Source organism: Eutrema salsugineum, unplaced genomic scaffold (genome assembly GCF_000478725.1).
Source record: "Eutrema salsugineum unplaced genomic scaffold, Eutsalg1_0 scaffold_3, whole genome shotgun sequence".
Classification (NCBI taxonomy): Eukaryota; Viridiplantae; Streptophyta; class Magnoliopsida; order Brassicales; family Brassicaceae; genus Eutrema; species Eutrema salsugineum.
This window is the reverse complement of record NW_006256756.1, coordinates 14,282,973-14,297,735: the sequence shown is the minus strand read 5'-3', so window position 1 is coordinate 14,297,735 and position 14,763 is coordinate 14,282,973. Positions and strand designations below refer to the sequence as shown.

Below are 14,763 nucleotides of genomic sequence, written 5' to 3'. Positions count from 1 at the left end.
TAAACCCAACAGGGTAACTACTCAAACATATTGTAACAAAGCATCATAAACGAAATTGAGAGTGCAGGAAACTAAAGAAAAGAAGGAAGAAAAACAAAGAACAGAGTTGCAGGTGGAGGCGCGATGATGCTCTCCAGCGGCGGCTCCTTCTTCCGGATCGACAGCGGCGGCCTCTAGGGTTCCACACAAACTCTCTCTCTCTCTCTAGTATGTGTTTCTATTCGTCTCCCCTTCTTTATAATGACCTAAAGAGGGTATTTATAGCTTCTGGCGGTGTCCTGGACACTTAGGGCTTCAAAAATAATGAAAAGAATTGATCTGGACTATAATTAAGTCGTCTGGAAAGTGAACGACCAAATTCTGCGGTCGCAGTGGCTCTACCCGCGGGAAAATGGGTGTTGGCCGCGGTCCCGGCACATGGCTATCTTCCGGAACTGCATTTTCTGTCATTCTTGCATCGGGAATATCTGAAGATCTAACCGTTGGTTTGTCTCCAAACCAAGTGCATTAGAAAGCTTGTTGGATCCTCTATGTTGTCTTAAATTTTGGGCGTGATCAGACGGTGAGAAGGTCTTCATCGCTTATCATACTTCTGACGGCCTGCATTTATCCAAAATTGCTCATTTGTTCCAAATTGCATATCTTTTGCCCAAGTTTCCTGTAAAGTCTTTTGAAACTCTAAAACATTGAAAAAACTTTAAAAACCATTGAAAACAGAGTTAAAACACCTGCATAAGATATAATTATGATCCATAAAAGTGGTCAAAATACGGTGTTATCACAGCTTTCTAGTCCTGCTTCTTCTTTGTTGGGTTGATGAGTTAGACGGAATTATTGAGGAAGTCTATGAAGATCTGCTTCTAGACAACCCTTTAAGTGTCATGCTTTCACCCGCAAAATATGAACGCAATTTCCTTGAAGAAATTTTGAGTTGAGTGCGCACGTATGCTTGATAAATCCGAAACTTATAGAAAACCTCTGAACTATCTAGATCTTAAGGACCAAACAAAAATTTCTTCACCTCCTAAAGATACTGCTGCAGCAATTAATGATCCTTGGAGCGAGCTTAAACCCCTCAAGTCGAGCTTAAACCTCTTCCCGTTGGACTTAAGTACGCCTTCCCTGGACCAAATTCTACTTATCCTGTCAAAATAAACTCTGGTTTGACGGAAGAAGTAACCACAATGCTGTTGACTGAGCTGAGAAAGCATTGAAAAGCCTTAGGATATTCGCTTGATGACATACCTGGAATCTCTCCAGATCTTTGTTTGCACAAGATTAATCTAGAGGATAATGCTAAAAACTCAATCGAAAGTCAAAGGAGACTGAACCCTAATCTCATGGATGTTATCAAGAAGGAGATTATGAAGCTTTTAGAAGCTGGAATAATCTTTCCTATCTCACATAGCACTTAGGTTAGCCCAGTTCATGTTGTTCCAATGAAAGGAGGAGTCACTGTCATTAAAAATGATAAAGATAAAATGATCGCAACAAGAACAATAACTGGACATCGTATGTTCATCGATTACCGGAAACTGAATGCAGCAACTTGGAAATATCATTTTCCACTTCCCTTCATAGATCAAATGCTAGAAAGATTAGCTAATCACCCCTACTATTGCTTCCTTGATGGATACTCCGGATTTTTCCAAATTCCTATTCGTCCGAAGGATCAAGAAAAAACGACATTCACTTGTTCATATGGCACGTTCGCTTACAGACGTATGCCTTTTGGATTGTGTAATGCACCTGCTACCTTCCAGCGGTGCATGATGTCGATCTTCACAGATTTTATTGAGGATTTCATGGAAGTGTTCATGGATGATTTCTCCATCTATGGATCTTCTTTTGAAAAATGCCTAGGCAATCTTGGTAAAGTTCTGCAAAGATATGAAGATAAGCACTTAGTATTAAATTGGGAAAAATGTCACTTCATGGTACGAGACGGAATCGTGCTTGGACACAGAATTTCCGGAAAAGGTATTGAAGTTGACAAGGCTAAAATCGAAGTCATGACAAGCCTACAACCACCCACAAACGTAAAAGGAATTCATAGTTTCTTAGGACACGCAGAATTCTATAAGCGATTCATTAAAGATTTTTCTCAAATAGCTAGACCTCTTACGCGTTTGCTTTGCAAGGAAATGAACTTCGAGTTCGATGATGAGTGCTTAGCCGCGTTTCATAAGATCAAAGAAGCCCTTGTTTCCGCTCCAGTCGTGCAAGCACCTGATTGGGAACTCCCATTCGAAATCATGTGCGATGCAAGTGACTATGCAGTCGGAGCAGTGCTTGGCCAAAGAAACGATAAGAAACTGCACGTAATCTACTATGCAGGCAGAACTCTTGACGAAGCTCAATGCAATTATGATACAACAGAGAAAGACCTTCTAGCTGTCGTTTTTGCATTTGAGAAATTCCGTTCTTATCTCGTAGGATCTAAGGTCGTAGTTCATACTGATCATGCTGCAATCAAGTATTTAATGTCTAAGAAAGACGCTAAACCTCGGTTGATAAGATGGATCCTCCTACTGCAAGAATTCGATATCGAAATTCGAGATCGGAAAGGAGCAGATAATGGAGTTGCAGACCATCTTTCACGAATTCAAGTTGAAGAAAGATTGCCTTTAAATGACAGTTTGCATGAAGAAAACATCTATGCAATATATATTACCCTCAATGCCAATACCACACCACCACGTCCACTAATGCGACGAGCAGATGCTTTCAACACCCCATGGTTTAGACACATAGCGGATTACCTAGCAGCTGATGTAGAACCACCACAATTCTTTGGTTATAGGAAGAAAAAGTTTCTGAAAGACGTAAGACATTATTTTTGGGATGAACCCTATCTCTATAAGAGATGTGCTGATGGGTTATTCCGAAGATGCGTGGCTGAAGAAGAGATGGAAGGAATTTTATTCGGATGCCATAGCTCGTCTTACGCAGGACACTTCGCAACTTTCAAAACTGCTTCAAAAATCTTACAAGCAGGTTTCTGGTGGCCTACTTTGTTCAAAGATACCCAAACTTATATATCGCGATGCGATAAATGCCAAAGGATGGGTAACATAAGCAAAAGGAATGAGATGCCTCAAAATTTTATTCTCGAAGTCGAAATTTTCGATGTCTGGGGAATAGATTTTATGGGACCCTTTCCTACTTCTTTTGGAAACCAATAAATCTTAGTAGCAGTAGACTACATCTCTAAGTGGGTTGAAGCAGTCGCTAGTCCCACCAGTGATGTAAAAGTCATCATGAAGCTGTTTAAATCGGTAATATTCCCGCGTTTTGGAGTTCCTAGAATTGTGATAAGCGACGGAGGATCACACTTCATCAAACAGAGTTTTCGAAAATCTTCTTAGAAAGAATGGAGTCACACATAAAGTTGCTTCTCCATACAATCCCCAAACCAGCGGTCAAGTAGAAATCTCAAACAGAGAAATCAAGTCGATTTTTCAGAAAACAACTGCAGTTCATCGCAAGGATTGGTCTACAAAGCTTGACGACGCATTATGAGCATATCGAACAGCATTCAAGACACCATTAGGAACAACACCATTAAACCTAGTTTACGGAAAAGCATGTCACCTTCCAGTAGAACTAGAATATAAGGCGCAATGGGCTATCAAGGAGATGAACATGAACCTGAAAACAGCTGGAGAAAGAAGACTACTTCAACTTCACGAGTTAGAATAAATCCGACACAATGCTTACGAAAACTCGAAGATCTACAAGGAGAAGACTAAAGCATATCATGATAAGAAGATTATTCATAGAACTTTTGCTCCTAACGATAAAGTTCTTCTTTTCAATTCTCGTTTTAAGCTTTTTCCAGGAAAATTACGTTCAAGACGGTCAGGACCCTTCACGATAAAGGAAGTCAAGCCATACGGAGCCATTGTCCTGTGGGACAGAACCGGAAACTCATTTACAGTGAATGGACAGCGTGTAAAGCCATATCTGGCTGAAGAAACCGAAGACGAAAGAGAAGTGATGTTTTTGATTAATCCATCATCGGCCAATGATGAGACCAAAGAGTGTCACGACCCCGGTTAAGTCTAATTGAGCAACAATGTCAAGCTAACGACTTGAAACAAGCGCTTAGTGGGAGGCAACCCACTTGGTATTTTATCTATTTCCCTTTGACCTTTATTTTCTATTTCCATTGCTTTGTTTCTGTTTCATTAAATTTCAGGTTTTCAATAAGGAAGAACAAACAAAAAAAGACGAGCAGCACTCTCCAGCACGATAAGTTCACTTAAACATTTCAAATTTTCTATTTTCTTTACCATTCTTTCCAAGATTATCACACTGAGAGTGTTGGAGACTGTAAATACAATTCATTTAGGTCGTTTTTAAGAGGATAAGAAGTGAGACGAAATACTTTACAGAAATTTTACTTTAAGCTTTGTTTTTAGATTTTAGGGAGAGAGATCTGTCTCTTGAACCTTTGTTCTTTCTTTTCAATTTCGATTTCTATTCTACCTTTTAATACTATGTTTTTGATTTCGTTTATCATGTCTGAGTAGTTTTATTGTTGGGTCTAAGAGATTTTCGATGGGGTTATATATGTTCGGTGAGAATTCCATTGGCTTTTCAGCCGAATCTTAGAACTTTTTCTTCTGAATTCGTTTTTACTGCATGAGAGTAGCGTCATGAACTACAATCTGATCCAGATGCTTGGTGACGCGAAAGTGTTCATCCGGTGTCAGATCTAGTTTGGGAGAGCATAACAAACATAGGAGTGGAAACCTACCTATGGGCGATTTGTGAATGCTGACGAGTCTTAAACATAATGCATCTATTCTTTTCCAGGGTTGAGAGAGATAGTTGTCTATGATCACGACAGTGGCGTATTCATACGTCTCCAGTTCGAAAAGTTTAAGCTAAGATCTTATCAAATTTACTCTCTAGCAATGTTTTAAATCGTTCATATCCCTGAGAAAACTTCCCTGAACCCCAACGCCTCTTTTCTTATAGATTTACACCAATTTTCATTCAAGCTTTAGTCTAGTATCTTTACTCTTTTAATCGATTTTCATTTAAGCAATTAGGTTAGCCGCTTTTCTCGTTTTTACCCGTTTTCGTTAAGTTTAGTTATTAGGTCATTTTAATTACCGTATATTCTCTTTAGGATTCGTTTCTACGTTTTAAACACACCACCAAAACCCTCACAAAACTCGCCTGGTTCTAGACTTCCTTTCGAAGGCTTTTGCAGGAAAGATCCTCCTTCCCTGTGGATTCGATCCCTAATTACTACAATCGATCAGCTGTGCACTTGCGGCTATTGATTTCATTTAGGGTAAAACTTGACACCCTCGACAAACACCACATCAAGTTTTTACTAGAGCAAAGATTAGTTTAGCTGATAACACCGGATTTTGACCATTTTTATGGATCACTTTAATGTCTTTTACAGGTGGTTTTACTCTATTTTCAAAGGTTTTCAAAGGATTTCTATGTTTTCGGATTTTAAAAGACTTTTCAGGTAATTTGGGATAAAGAGGCACAAATTGGAACAAAAAGACTCTTTTGGATAAATGCAGACCCTCAGAACTCTCATGGAGACACGAAGACCTTCTCACCGTCTGATCACCCTCAAAATTGGACAACTTATAGAAGAATCAACCAGCTTTCAAATGCACATGGTTTGGAGACATTCCAACGGTTGGATCTCAAGATATTCCATTAGCCCCAGAGCCACTCAAAGACGGCCAGCAAGTCACGCGACCGCGGCCAACAGCCCATTCCCCGCGGTCACAAGCCTTCCGACCGCAGCCATCCACCTATTTCCTGCGGTCACGTCATTCCCGACCGCGGCCGGCTAACTCCGAACTAAAGCCCATATTTCTGAAGCCCAAAGTCATTCTCAGCCTCAATTCTGAAACCCTAGAGACCATGGAGTATTGAAGACTATAAATACTTGTCATTTAGGTCGTTTTTCCTTTAGCCGTTTTTTTTAATGCGATTTTTGTAGAAGATTGTTCTTAAATAGAGAAGCTTTCTTCATCTCTTTTCTTTACTGTTTTTGATTACTTTTATTAAAACCAATGATGATTTCGACTTCCCGTTGAAACCTACTGGTCAGGGTTGCGAGAAACAGTTGGTTATGATCACAACAGTGACGTAGTCATACCGCCGTACTCTAGCTCTATAACCCTATATATCGATATCCGTCAATCCCTATCTATCTACCTTAGTGTTAAAACCGATTATGATCCCTGTAGAGTTCCCAAAAGCTCAGCGTTTTTAGCCATAGTTTACAAACCAATCGATTTTTACTTGCCTATTTAGATCTGCATTTCAATTGCTTTAGTTCGATATTTTGCTTGCTTTGCTTCCTTTTCATTCGATTATTCTACTTGTTCCTTAGGATAGATTTATTTGCTTTAGTTCGATATTTTTCCCTCATGCAGTTGACACGCATCAAGTTTTTGGCGCCGTTGCCGGGGATCTGTTTCGCTGCCTTTTGCTATTTTTCTTGTTTTAACTTCTGTTCTAGACACCTGATCTCTAGTTATTTCTTAAAGTTTTGCTGAATTATCTTTCCCTTCTTTTTTTTTTCTCTGAATTGCATGAATACCAGGCGCAGACCTGTAGAAAAATTCCACTTCTAGACGAGATAGACAGACACGAAAGAGAACTTCGAAGACTTAGACGAACGCAAGGAATGGCCAACGATGACTAGCCTGGAGATCCTGTTAACCAAGCTTTAAATATGGACCAATACGGGTCCGAACATGGAGAAAATGAAGAGAATGATCACAGAGGAGGTGATCATGCTCGGCGAGATGAAGAGGAGGATGAGGTTCCTCCGAGAAACCACCAGAATCGCGAGAGAGAAAAACGGGAAGACCTTGATGCACCCATCAATGCAGCCGATGGTGACCACCAAGGAATGCAGCCGAATGGCCGCGCTAACCGCCCTGTGCAGCCAGCAAATCAACACCGAAGACAAGCCAGGAACCATCGCATAGCTTATTTTGATGCACCTACTCAAAATTTTCAGAACCGATCTGCAATCCAAGTTCCATTTCCGAACCAGAATGAGTTTGAAGTCAAGCCTCAAATTATCTCATTGGTGAAATCTGCAGCATGATGAGAACAAACCAAGTTCCAGCAGACTATTTAAAGTGTAATTTGTTCCCTTTTTCATTAGCAGAAAAAGCTCACTGTTGGTTGAAATCTTTGCCTGCAGGATCGATTACTATTTGGGAAGAGTGTAAAACTGCTTTCCTGAATCACTTCTATACTAAGTCAAAGTCGACCTTGGAACAAAGATCTCAAGCTTTCAGCAAGGACCGACTGAAGCTTTCTATGAAGCCTGGGAACGTTTTAAGGAGTATGAACGTGATTGCCCTCACCATGGATTTCCTGGATCAAGCCTGCTGAGCACATTTTACCGAGGTTTGCAACCAAAATACAAACTTTCACTTGATACAGCTAGCAATGGAGATTTTGGACAAAAGACGATAGCCCAAGGAAGAGCCCTCACCAAAAATTTGGCTCAAGCCAATAGCAATGATTGTCCTGAATACGATCGCTCGACGAAGCAAACCGGAACAGACAACAAGGAGATAACCGAGTTGAAGAACATGATGAGCCAGATTTTGAAGAGCAACAATCGCACAATCCATGCTTGTGAGACCAACAATGGCGCAGAAGATGAAGGTTCTAGTGATATCGATCACATTAATCAAGCCTTTCAAGAAGAAGAGGTGAATTATGTAGGAGCACAAGCACCATACCCAAATCGCTTCAACAATGGCTTCAACAACAACTTGCGGAATGCAAATTACAACAATCTCTCTTACCGCAATCCAAATGTGGAGAATCCTCAAGATCAGTACTACCCACCACAGCAAAAATCCTTCCAAAACAAGTTCCAAGGTGGAAACTTCGGAGGGACAGGAGCTTATCAACCGTGACAGAAATATAACTACCAAGGTACGGGTTTTAACAATCAATTTGTACAACAGCAAGGAGTCACGACGAACCAGCTAGCTTCACAAATCGGTAGACTTGAACAGTCCATCCAACAGCTCGTTATAACGAACGAAAAAGCATCTAAAGACATGAACGTGACGGTTGATTGCATGTACAATGACCTGAACGGGAAGTTTGAAGCTTTATCTTCACATGTCAAAAACCTAGACGTGCAAGTTGCCCAAACAGCCGATTCTATGAAGAGGCAAAGTGGAATTCTTCCAGGAAGAGTTGAAGATAACCCTAAGAGGTTTTCCAACGCCATAATCACATTGCCCGAAGAAGAGGCCAGAACCGATGGAAAGAAAGAAGAAACCCCAATCTTTGTACCACTTTACAAGGATGTCGATGCCAAGCAGCCACCATTTAAGGTACCTCAACGATCACCGTTTCAAAGGATTACAAAAGCCGACGATCCGGGACGTTTTGTTTTCCAATGTTTCATTTCAGGAATCAGTTTCACAGACTGCCTCTGCGATTCTGGAGCCAATGTAAACACCATGTCAAAGACATTTGCCAAAAAATTGGGCATAAAAACCTTAAGGACATCGACGGTTAAGGTTGTCTTTGGAGATTCATCTCAAAAAGATACTGAAGGGGCGATTCAGGATCTACAAGTTCTAGTGGGAGACAAGATTGTTCCAGCAGACTTCCAAGTCCTGGAGATGGATAAAGACAAGGAGAGGCCACTCATTTTCGGGAGACCATTCCTAGCTACCGTAGGAGCAGTAATCGATCATGCAAACCGGCATGCTGTTTTCCTCAATGTAGATCGCAGAAGGTTTAACCCGACTATCTTAGATGATTTTCCAAGCAAAGAAAACCGGCCAAAAGAGAAAGAAAAGGAGAAGCCGAAAGCTTTTGCAAAGATCAAGATCATCATTCCACCGGATGCAACAGAAACTAGTGAGGACCGAATCCAGGAGCTGATTGAAAACACAAAAAGGGTTGTAAACAATGTTAAAGTCCGAAAGAAGAGTAAAGGAAAGAAGACGGTCCCTCAAGGAGAAGAAGTAAAACCTCCAGCGACCGGAAGTGATAGGGGCACATCAAGTGGAGTCCCATTTAAATCAGCCTGATTCTTCTTGCCATACGTCGAGCTAAACGACTTAAAACAAAAGCGCTTAATGGGAGGCAACCCATTTAGGTACTTTTTCTTTTAGTTTTCTTTTCCTTTTTACAATTTATGTTTTCTTTTTCTTTTAAGTTTCAGATATTTTATAAAACAAAAACACAAAAAAATTAGAAAATTAGAAAAACCAAGAAGAAAATGGTAGGTTTTTAGCTGCTCGGCCCGGCAAAGACCTGAAAGTTGGACGAAGGCCGCAGGAGAAAGGCCCGCGGTCGCGACCAACCGACCCGCGGCCAAGGGAGCATCGACCGCGGCACCGAGAATGTGACCGCGACCGAGCCCATAATCGCCGCGGTCGCGCGTCTCCTGACCGCGGCCGTTGGTCGTTGAGATGGGAATGCGGATTTCCACCGCTTTTCAAAAGTTCCCAGAGTTTCCCGGTGATTTCTGGAGTATTCCCGGTAAAGCCTGTTAAGATTTTCCGTAAGTTTTAAACCTCCGTGCAAGACAAGAAAGGTAAGTTCCCGTAAACTTATGAATTCCTGAAAATTTTCCGTTTTTGCTACAAGTTTTTGCTACAAAAACGCTTTTTAAAGAAAGGAAATGCACTTTTTGGATCAAAACTCCTTTTTTCTCTTCTCTTCCAAAAGAGTTGGAGATTTAGGAGATAGATCACCTTTTTCAATTCTTAAGCTTTTTAAGAGATTCTTGGCCCAAACCTCACTCTTTTTCAAAGCTGATTTCAATTCTGTCATCAAATCTCTCTTTCCAGCAAGGTATGAAGCTCAAACTCACCATTTTTAATTGATAACTTTGGGTTTTCTTAAAAAGCCCAAATCTCGGTTTATTGATGGTGGAAATAGTTTTAGAACAATAGATTATCCTTCTAGGTTATCTAAAAAATCGATTTTAACACCTAGCTTAAGAGGAATTGAGATTTTTGAAATTTGGATTTCACATGCTTTATAAAAATCGAATTTGGAACACCAAAATTGATGAATTTTATTAAGTCTTGTGTGATTAGTGATTAGTATTAGGTAACCTATAGATTTGACATGGAAATTGCTCATTAAAACTGATGTTTAGAAGATTTCTATGTTGAGAACATCAAAAATCCGAATCTAGTCATGAACTACTCGATTTCTTTGATTCAATGTCAATTCTGCTTGCTCATGGTTTTAATTAATCTCTTTATACTAGATGTTAAAATCAGCATCTATATTCACTCTTTTTCCAAGAATCATCTCGTCTTGCAGAAAAATGGAACAAACCAGATCCTGAAGAAGCCGTCGCACTGGTGACAGCTCCGAGGACATTCCCGATGATGCTACTCTAGGGGAGTACATGCTGAACCAAGCCAGACCGAGAAGAAGAAACTATGTGATGAGATTGCTCCAGCACTCAAGAGAAACGCGAGCAACTCCCGAGCCACCACAGATCCGATACGTTGGCAAGGAGATAAACCCGAGAGTGGACTATGCAAGACTTTTCAAGAAGCTGAACATCAAACCCACGCCTTGCATTGATTATCATACACTTGAGATGCTTGGAATTAGAGAATATGTAATCTGGTACATCGATGCACTTAAACTGAGACCCTACATGGAGCTGAACCTTCCAACTTATCCTGAGCTAGTCCGCGAGTTCTTAGCAACTATTACACTCCACCACACGAAGAGGAGGAACCCCAGAGCATCAGATGGCGTCTTGTCATTCTCTATCTGCGGGCAGCCTTACTCGCTCACCATTTCTGCACCTTGCAAGGATCTTAAGCTTCCATACACCGATGGCATTTACCTTGAAGATGAATCCGATTTTAACTTGTGGAGAGAGATGGGTCATGGAGTCTATGATAGCAGGAGATCCAAGTCAGCCCTTCTTACTCATCCTGCAGTGAGAGTTGTGCACAAACTCTTAGCACACACGATTTTCTCTAGAGCCAACATGGGATGTGTTTTGAAGACCGAGCTCATTACACTTCAGATGCCATTTATGAACGGCCCACGACTTGCCTGCTTTGCCTGGATCATAGCACAAAACATGGTAAAGGTGAAGCATGACTTACATGGTTGCGAGGACGCTACTCCAGCTTACGGGAGTGCTATTACAGCGATACTACAGGCTGTAGGATTCGATTTCTCATCTGATGATCCACTTCCTGATGTCTGGTATGACGTACTTTATCTCTCTCGCGATCACACTATCTCTCGTGCCGCTTTCGATCCAGACAGGTTTGGTTACAAGTATTGCACTGGCACTGAGAAGCACCGAGTCTGCTTGCCTTCAGTATCAGTCCCGAGATTGTGTAACAGAGGACGTCCACGATGGACTCCGGAACCCGATGAGTTTCTGCCAACTGTACCTCGTCTACCATTCACCATTGGCCAATACATAGTGGCCAAAGCAAAGCGTGATGCAGCTGCGGCCCGTGCTCATTTTCAGCCATCTGCTTCGACCGGCCACACCTCATCATCGACATCATCGCACACACATTCTGATCTGGAGCGCAGAGTTGAGAGACAGGGACGACGCTTTGAGCGTGTTGTCACTTTCCTACAGAAGCAGACACATCGGAGGATGACTGATTGATCAGCACTTCACTGCCATCACGGTTCTATCATCATTTTCTTTTCTTTTATCTTATTTTATTTCGCTTTTATTCACCGTTTTCTCACCAACTTTTTCACACTGGGGACAGTTTGATTTAAGTCTGGGGGAGGATGTCTAGCCGTACTAATCATTTTCTTGCTTTTGTTTTCAAATTTCAAGCACTTTTTAAAATTTAATATGTAACCTATTCGACATGAAGTATTTTTCAGGAATGTTTGACACAAAACTACGATGATTTAGACCTGCACGCTTTTACACTATTCATGATAGCTCATTTGTGGTTAGCACTAGATTAGGTGGTAGCTAGAGTACTTGCACTACGAACTCCCACCAGAGGACTTCTATTCATGGAGATTCTTTCTGACAGGATATACTAGCTAACTTTATTTGACCTTAATATTGACATTTAATTTTCTCATCATTGATTTCAGGCAGGCATCGACATACACATCTAGAACAACTTTTACCCTCACTTTTACCACTCTTTGTCGTCCTAGATGACCAGTTTATCTTTATCTGGTACCGTACCCTAAACCCAAAACCCTTGTTTTCAATCCTCATGCATTATCTCTTTAGTTTATATCAGCAGATATGTGCAAAAACGTCGGAGAGAAGAGGAGCAACGCAGTTTTCAGTCACTCACAAAGGAGACTGAATGGAATTGGGAAGGAAGAGTATCAGAAGCCTCATGAAGCTTTACGAGAGATGTCTTAACTGGTAATTTCGTGCTCTCTATGACTCTATATCTAAAGGTGTTCCCTCTCTTTCAAAAAAAAAAAAAAACAAAAACACAAACGAACGAATGAAAAGAGAGAGGGAAACAAAAAGCCTAATGAGTCCTAGATTGTCGAAATTTGTAGAGCAAGAAGCAACTACTAAGCGTTTATAGAGCTATATTTTTTGAAAGATTTACAAAAATCTAAGTCTGGGGGAGTTGGGAGAGAACCTGAGGAAGAAGACCAGGAATCTATGGCAAGAAGAAAGTGACTGAAAATTGTGGATACCAACAGCTTCACTCTCTCTTACGGTTTTGCATAATATCATGCATCCTCCAGACCTTCAGTTAACCCATAAATACTTTAAGCCTTACCCCTAGAATAACCCTTTTTGATACCTAGCCTAGATTGCCTTGCCTAGACTTTCTTTGATGAGAACCACCGAGATTTTTAATGAATGTTAAGAGCTAGTTGACTGGAAGTTAGATCTTACTGCATAGATTTCCGCTTGACGGATTAACGGACTAGTCATGCCTGTATTGCTAGTGAGAATTTTCTAGGCTATTCCCGATTGATGCATACTTATTGATATTGGTCTAGAAGTTTGGTCTCTGAGATTTTGTTTAGTTCCTGCGTTTTCAAACCTCTCGCCGAGATTAAGCCTTTGTTTTGTTTGAGGACAAACCAAAGACTAAGTCTGGAGGAGTTGATAACACCGGATTTAGACCACTTTTATGGATCACTTTAATGTATTTTACAGGTGTTTTTACTCCATTTTCAAAGGTTTTCAAAGGATTTCTATGTTTTCGGATTTTAAAAGACTTTTCAGGTAATTTGGGATAAAGAGGCACAAATTGGAACAAAAAGACTCTTTTGGATAAATGCAGACCGTCAGAACTCTCATGGAGAGACGAAGACCTTCTCACCGTCTGATCACCCTAAAAATTGGACAACTTATAGAAGAATCAACCAGCTTTCAAATGCACTTGGTTTGGAGACATTTCAACGGTTGGATCTCAAGATATTCCATTAGCCCTGGAGCCACTCGAAGACGGCCAGCAAGTCACGCGACCGCGGCCAACAGCCCATTCCCCGCGGTCACAAGCCTTCCGACCGCGGCCAGCAACCTATTTCCCGTGGTCACCTCATTCCCGACCGCGGCCGGCTAAAGAGGCGCTGGGGTTCAGGGAATGAAAATCGGTGTAAATCTATAAGAAAAGAGGCGCTGGGGTTCAGGGAAGTTTTCTCAGGGGTATGAACGATTCAAAATATTGCTAGAGAGTAAATTTGATAAGAACTTAGCTTAAACTTTTCGAACTGGAGTCACGGACTTATGAATACGCCACTGTCGTGATCATAGACAACTATCTCTCTCAACCCTGACCAGTAGGTTTCCACTCTGGCCCTGGAAAATAAGAGATGCATTATGTTTAAGACTCGTCAGCATTCACAAATCGCCCATAGGTAGGTTTCCACTCCTATGTTTGTTTTGCTCTCCCAAACTAGATCTGACACCGGATGAACACTTTCGTGTCACCAAGCATCTGGATCAGATTGTAGTTCATGAAGCTACTCTCATGCAGTAAAAACGAATTCAGAAGAAAAAGTTCTAAGATTTGGCTCAATAGCCAATGGAATCCTCACCGAACATATATATCCCCATCGAAAATCTCTTAGACCCAACAATAAAACTACTCAGACATGATAAACGAAATAAAAAACATAGTATTAAAAGGTAGAATAGAAATCGAAATTGAAAAGAAAGAACAACGGTTCAAGAGACAGATATCTCTCTCCCTAAAACCTAAAAACAAAGCTTAAAGTAAAATTTCTGTAAAGTATTTCGTCTCCCCTCTTCTCTTCTTAAAAACGACCTAAATGACATGTATTTATAGTCTCCAATACTCTCTGGTGTCTAGGGTTCCGGAATTGAGGCTGGGAAAATGATACGGGCTTCAGAAATGGGCCTTCAAAGTCGGAGTTAGCTGGCCGCGGTCGGGAAGTGCGTCACCGCGGGGAATGGGTGGCTGGCCGCGGTCACGGTGGTTGTGACCGCGGGGAATGGCCTGTTAGCCGCGGGTGGAAACGCTTGCCGGCTGGTTTACGGGACATCTTGCTTTTCACGTATCTTTTGATTGAACCGTCGGATTGCCAAGCTGTAAAGTGTGCTGGAAAGCTGGTACTTCCATCTTTAAGATCTCCAAATTTGAGCTGGATCACACGGTGAGAAGACCTTCAATCGGGGGTGAACTTCTGACGGTTTGACTCTGAGCTGAAATCTTATTTTCTATCCATTTTGTTAAGCTTTTCCCAAAGTTACCTGAAAAGAGTCTTGGAACTACAAATACTAGAAAAACGTAATAAAAGTACCTA

The 14,763-nt window shown here is 41.2% G+C and overlaps 1 protein-coding gene and 1 non-coding gene across 2 annotated transcripts in view; one reads left to right on the top strand and one right to left on the bottom strand.

The window, feature by feature from the left end:
• Positions 1-14,763, top strand: part of LOC112085465 — a gene marked incomplete at its 3' end in the record, with an annotated part of 112,297 nt that overhangs the window by 25,780 nt on the left and 71,754 nt on the right. The window contains 1 exon segment of the mRNA XM_024154680.1: positions 1,625-2,335. Coding sequence (XP_024010448.1) covers positions 1,625-2,335 — 711 coding nt within the window.
• Positions 7,272-7,378, bottom strand: LOC112085719. The gene has a single exon (XR_002899018.1). It is a non-coding gene; the product is annotated as a small nucleolar RNA R71 (small nucleolar RNA).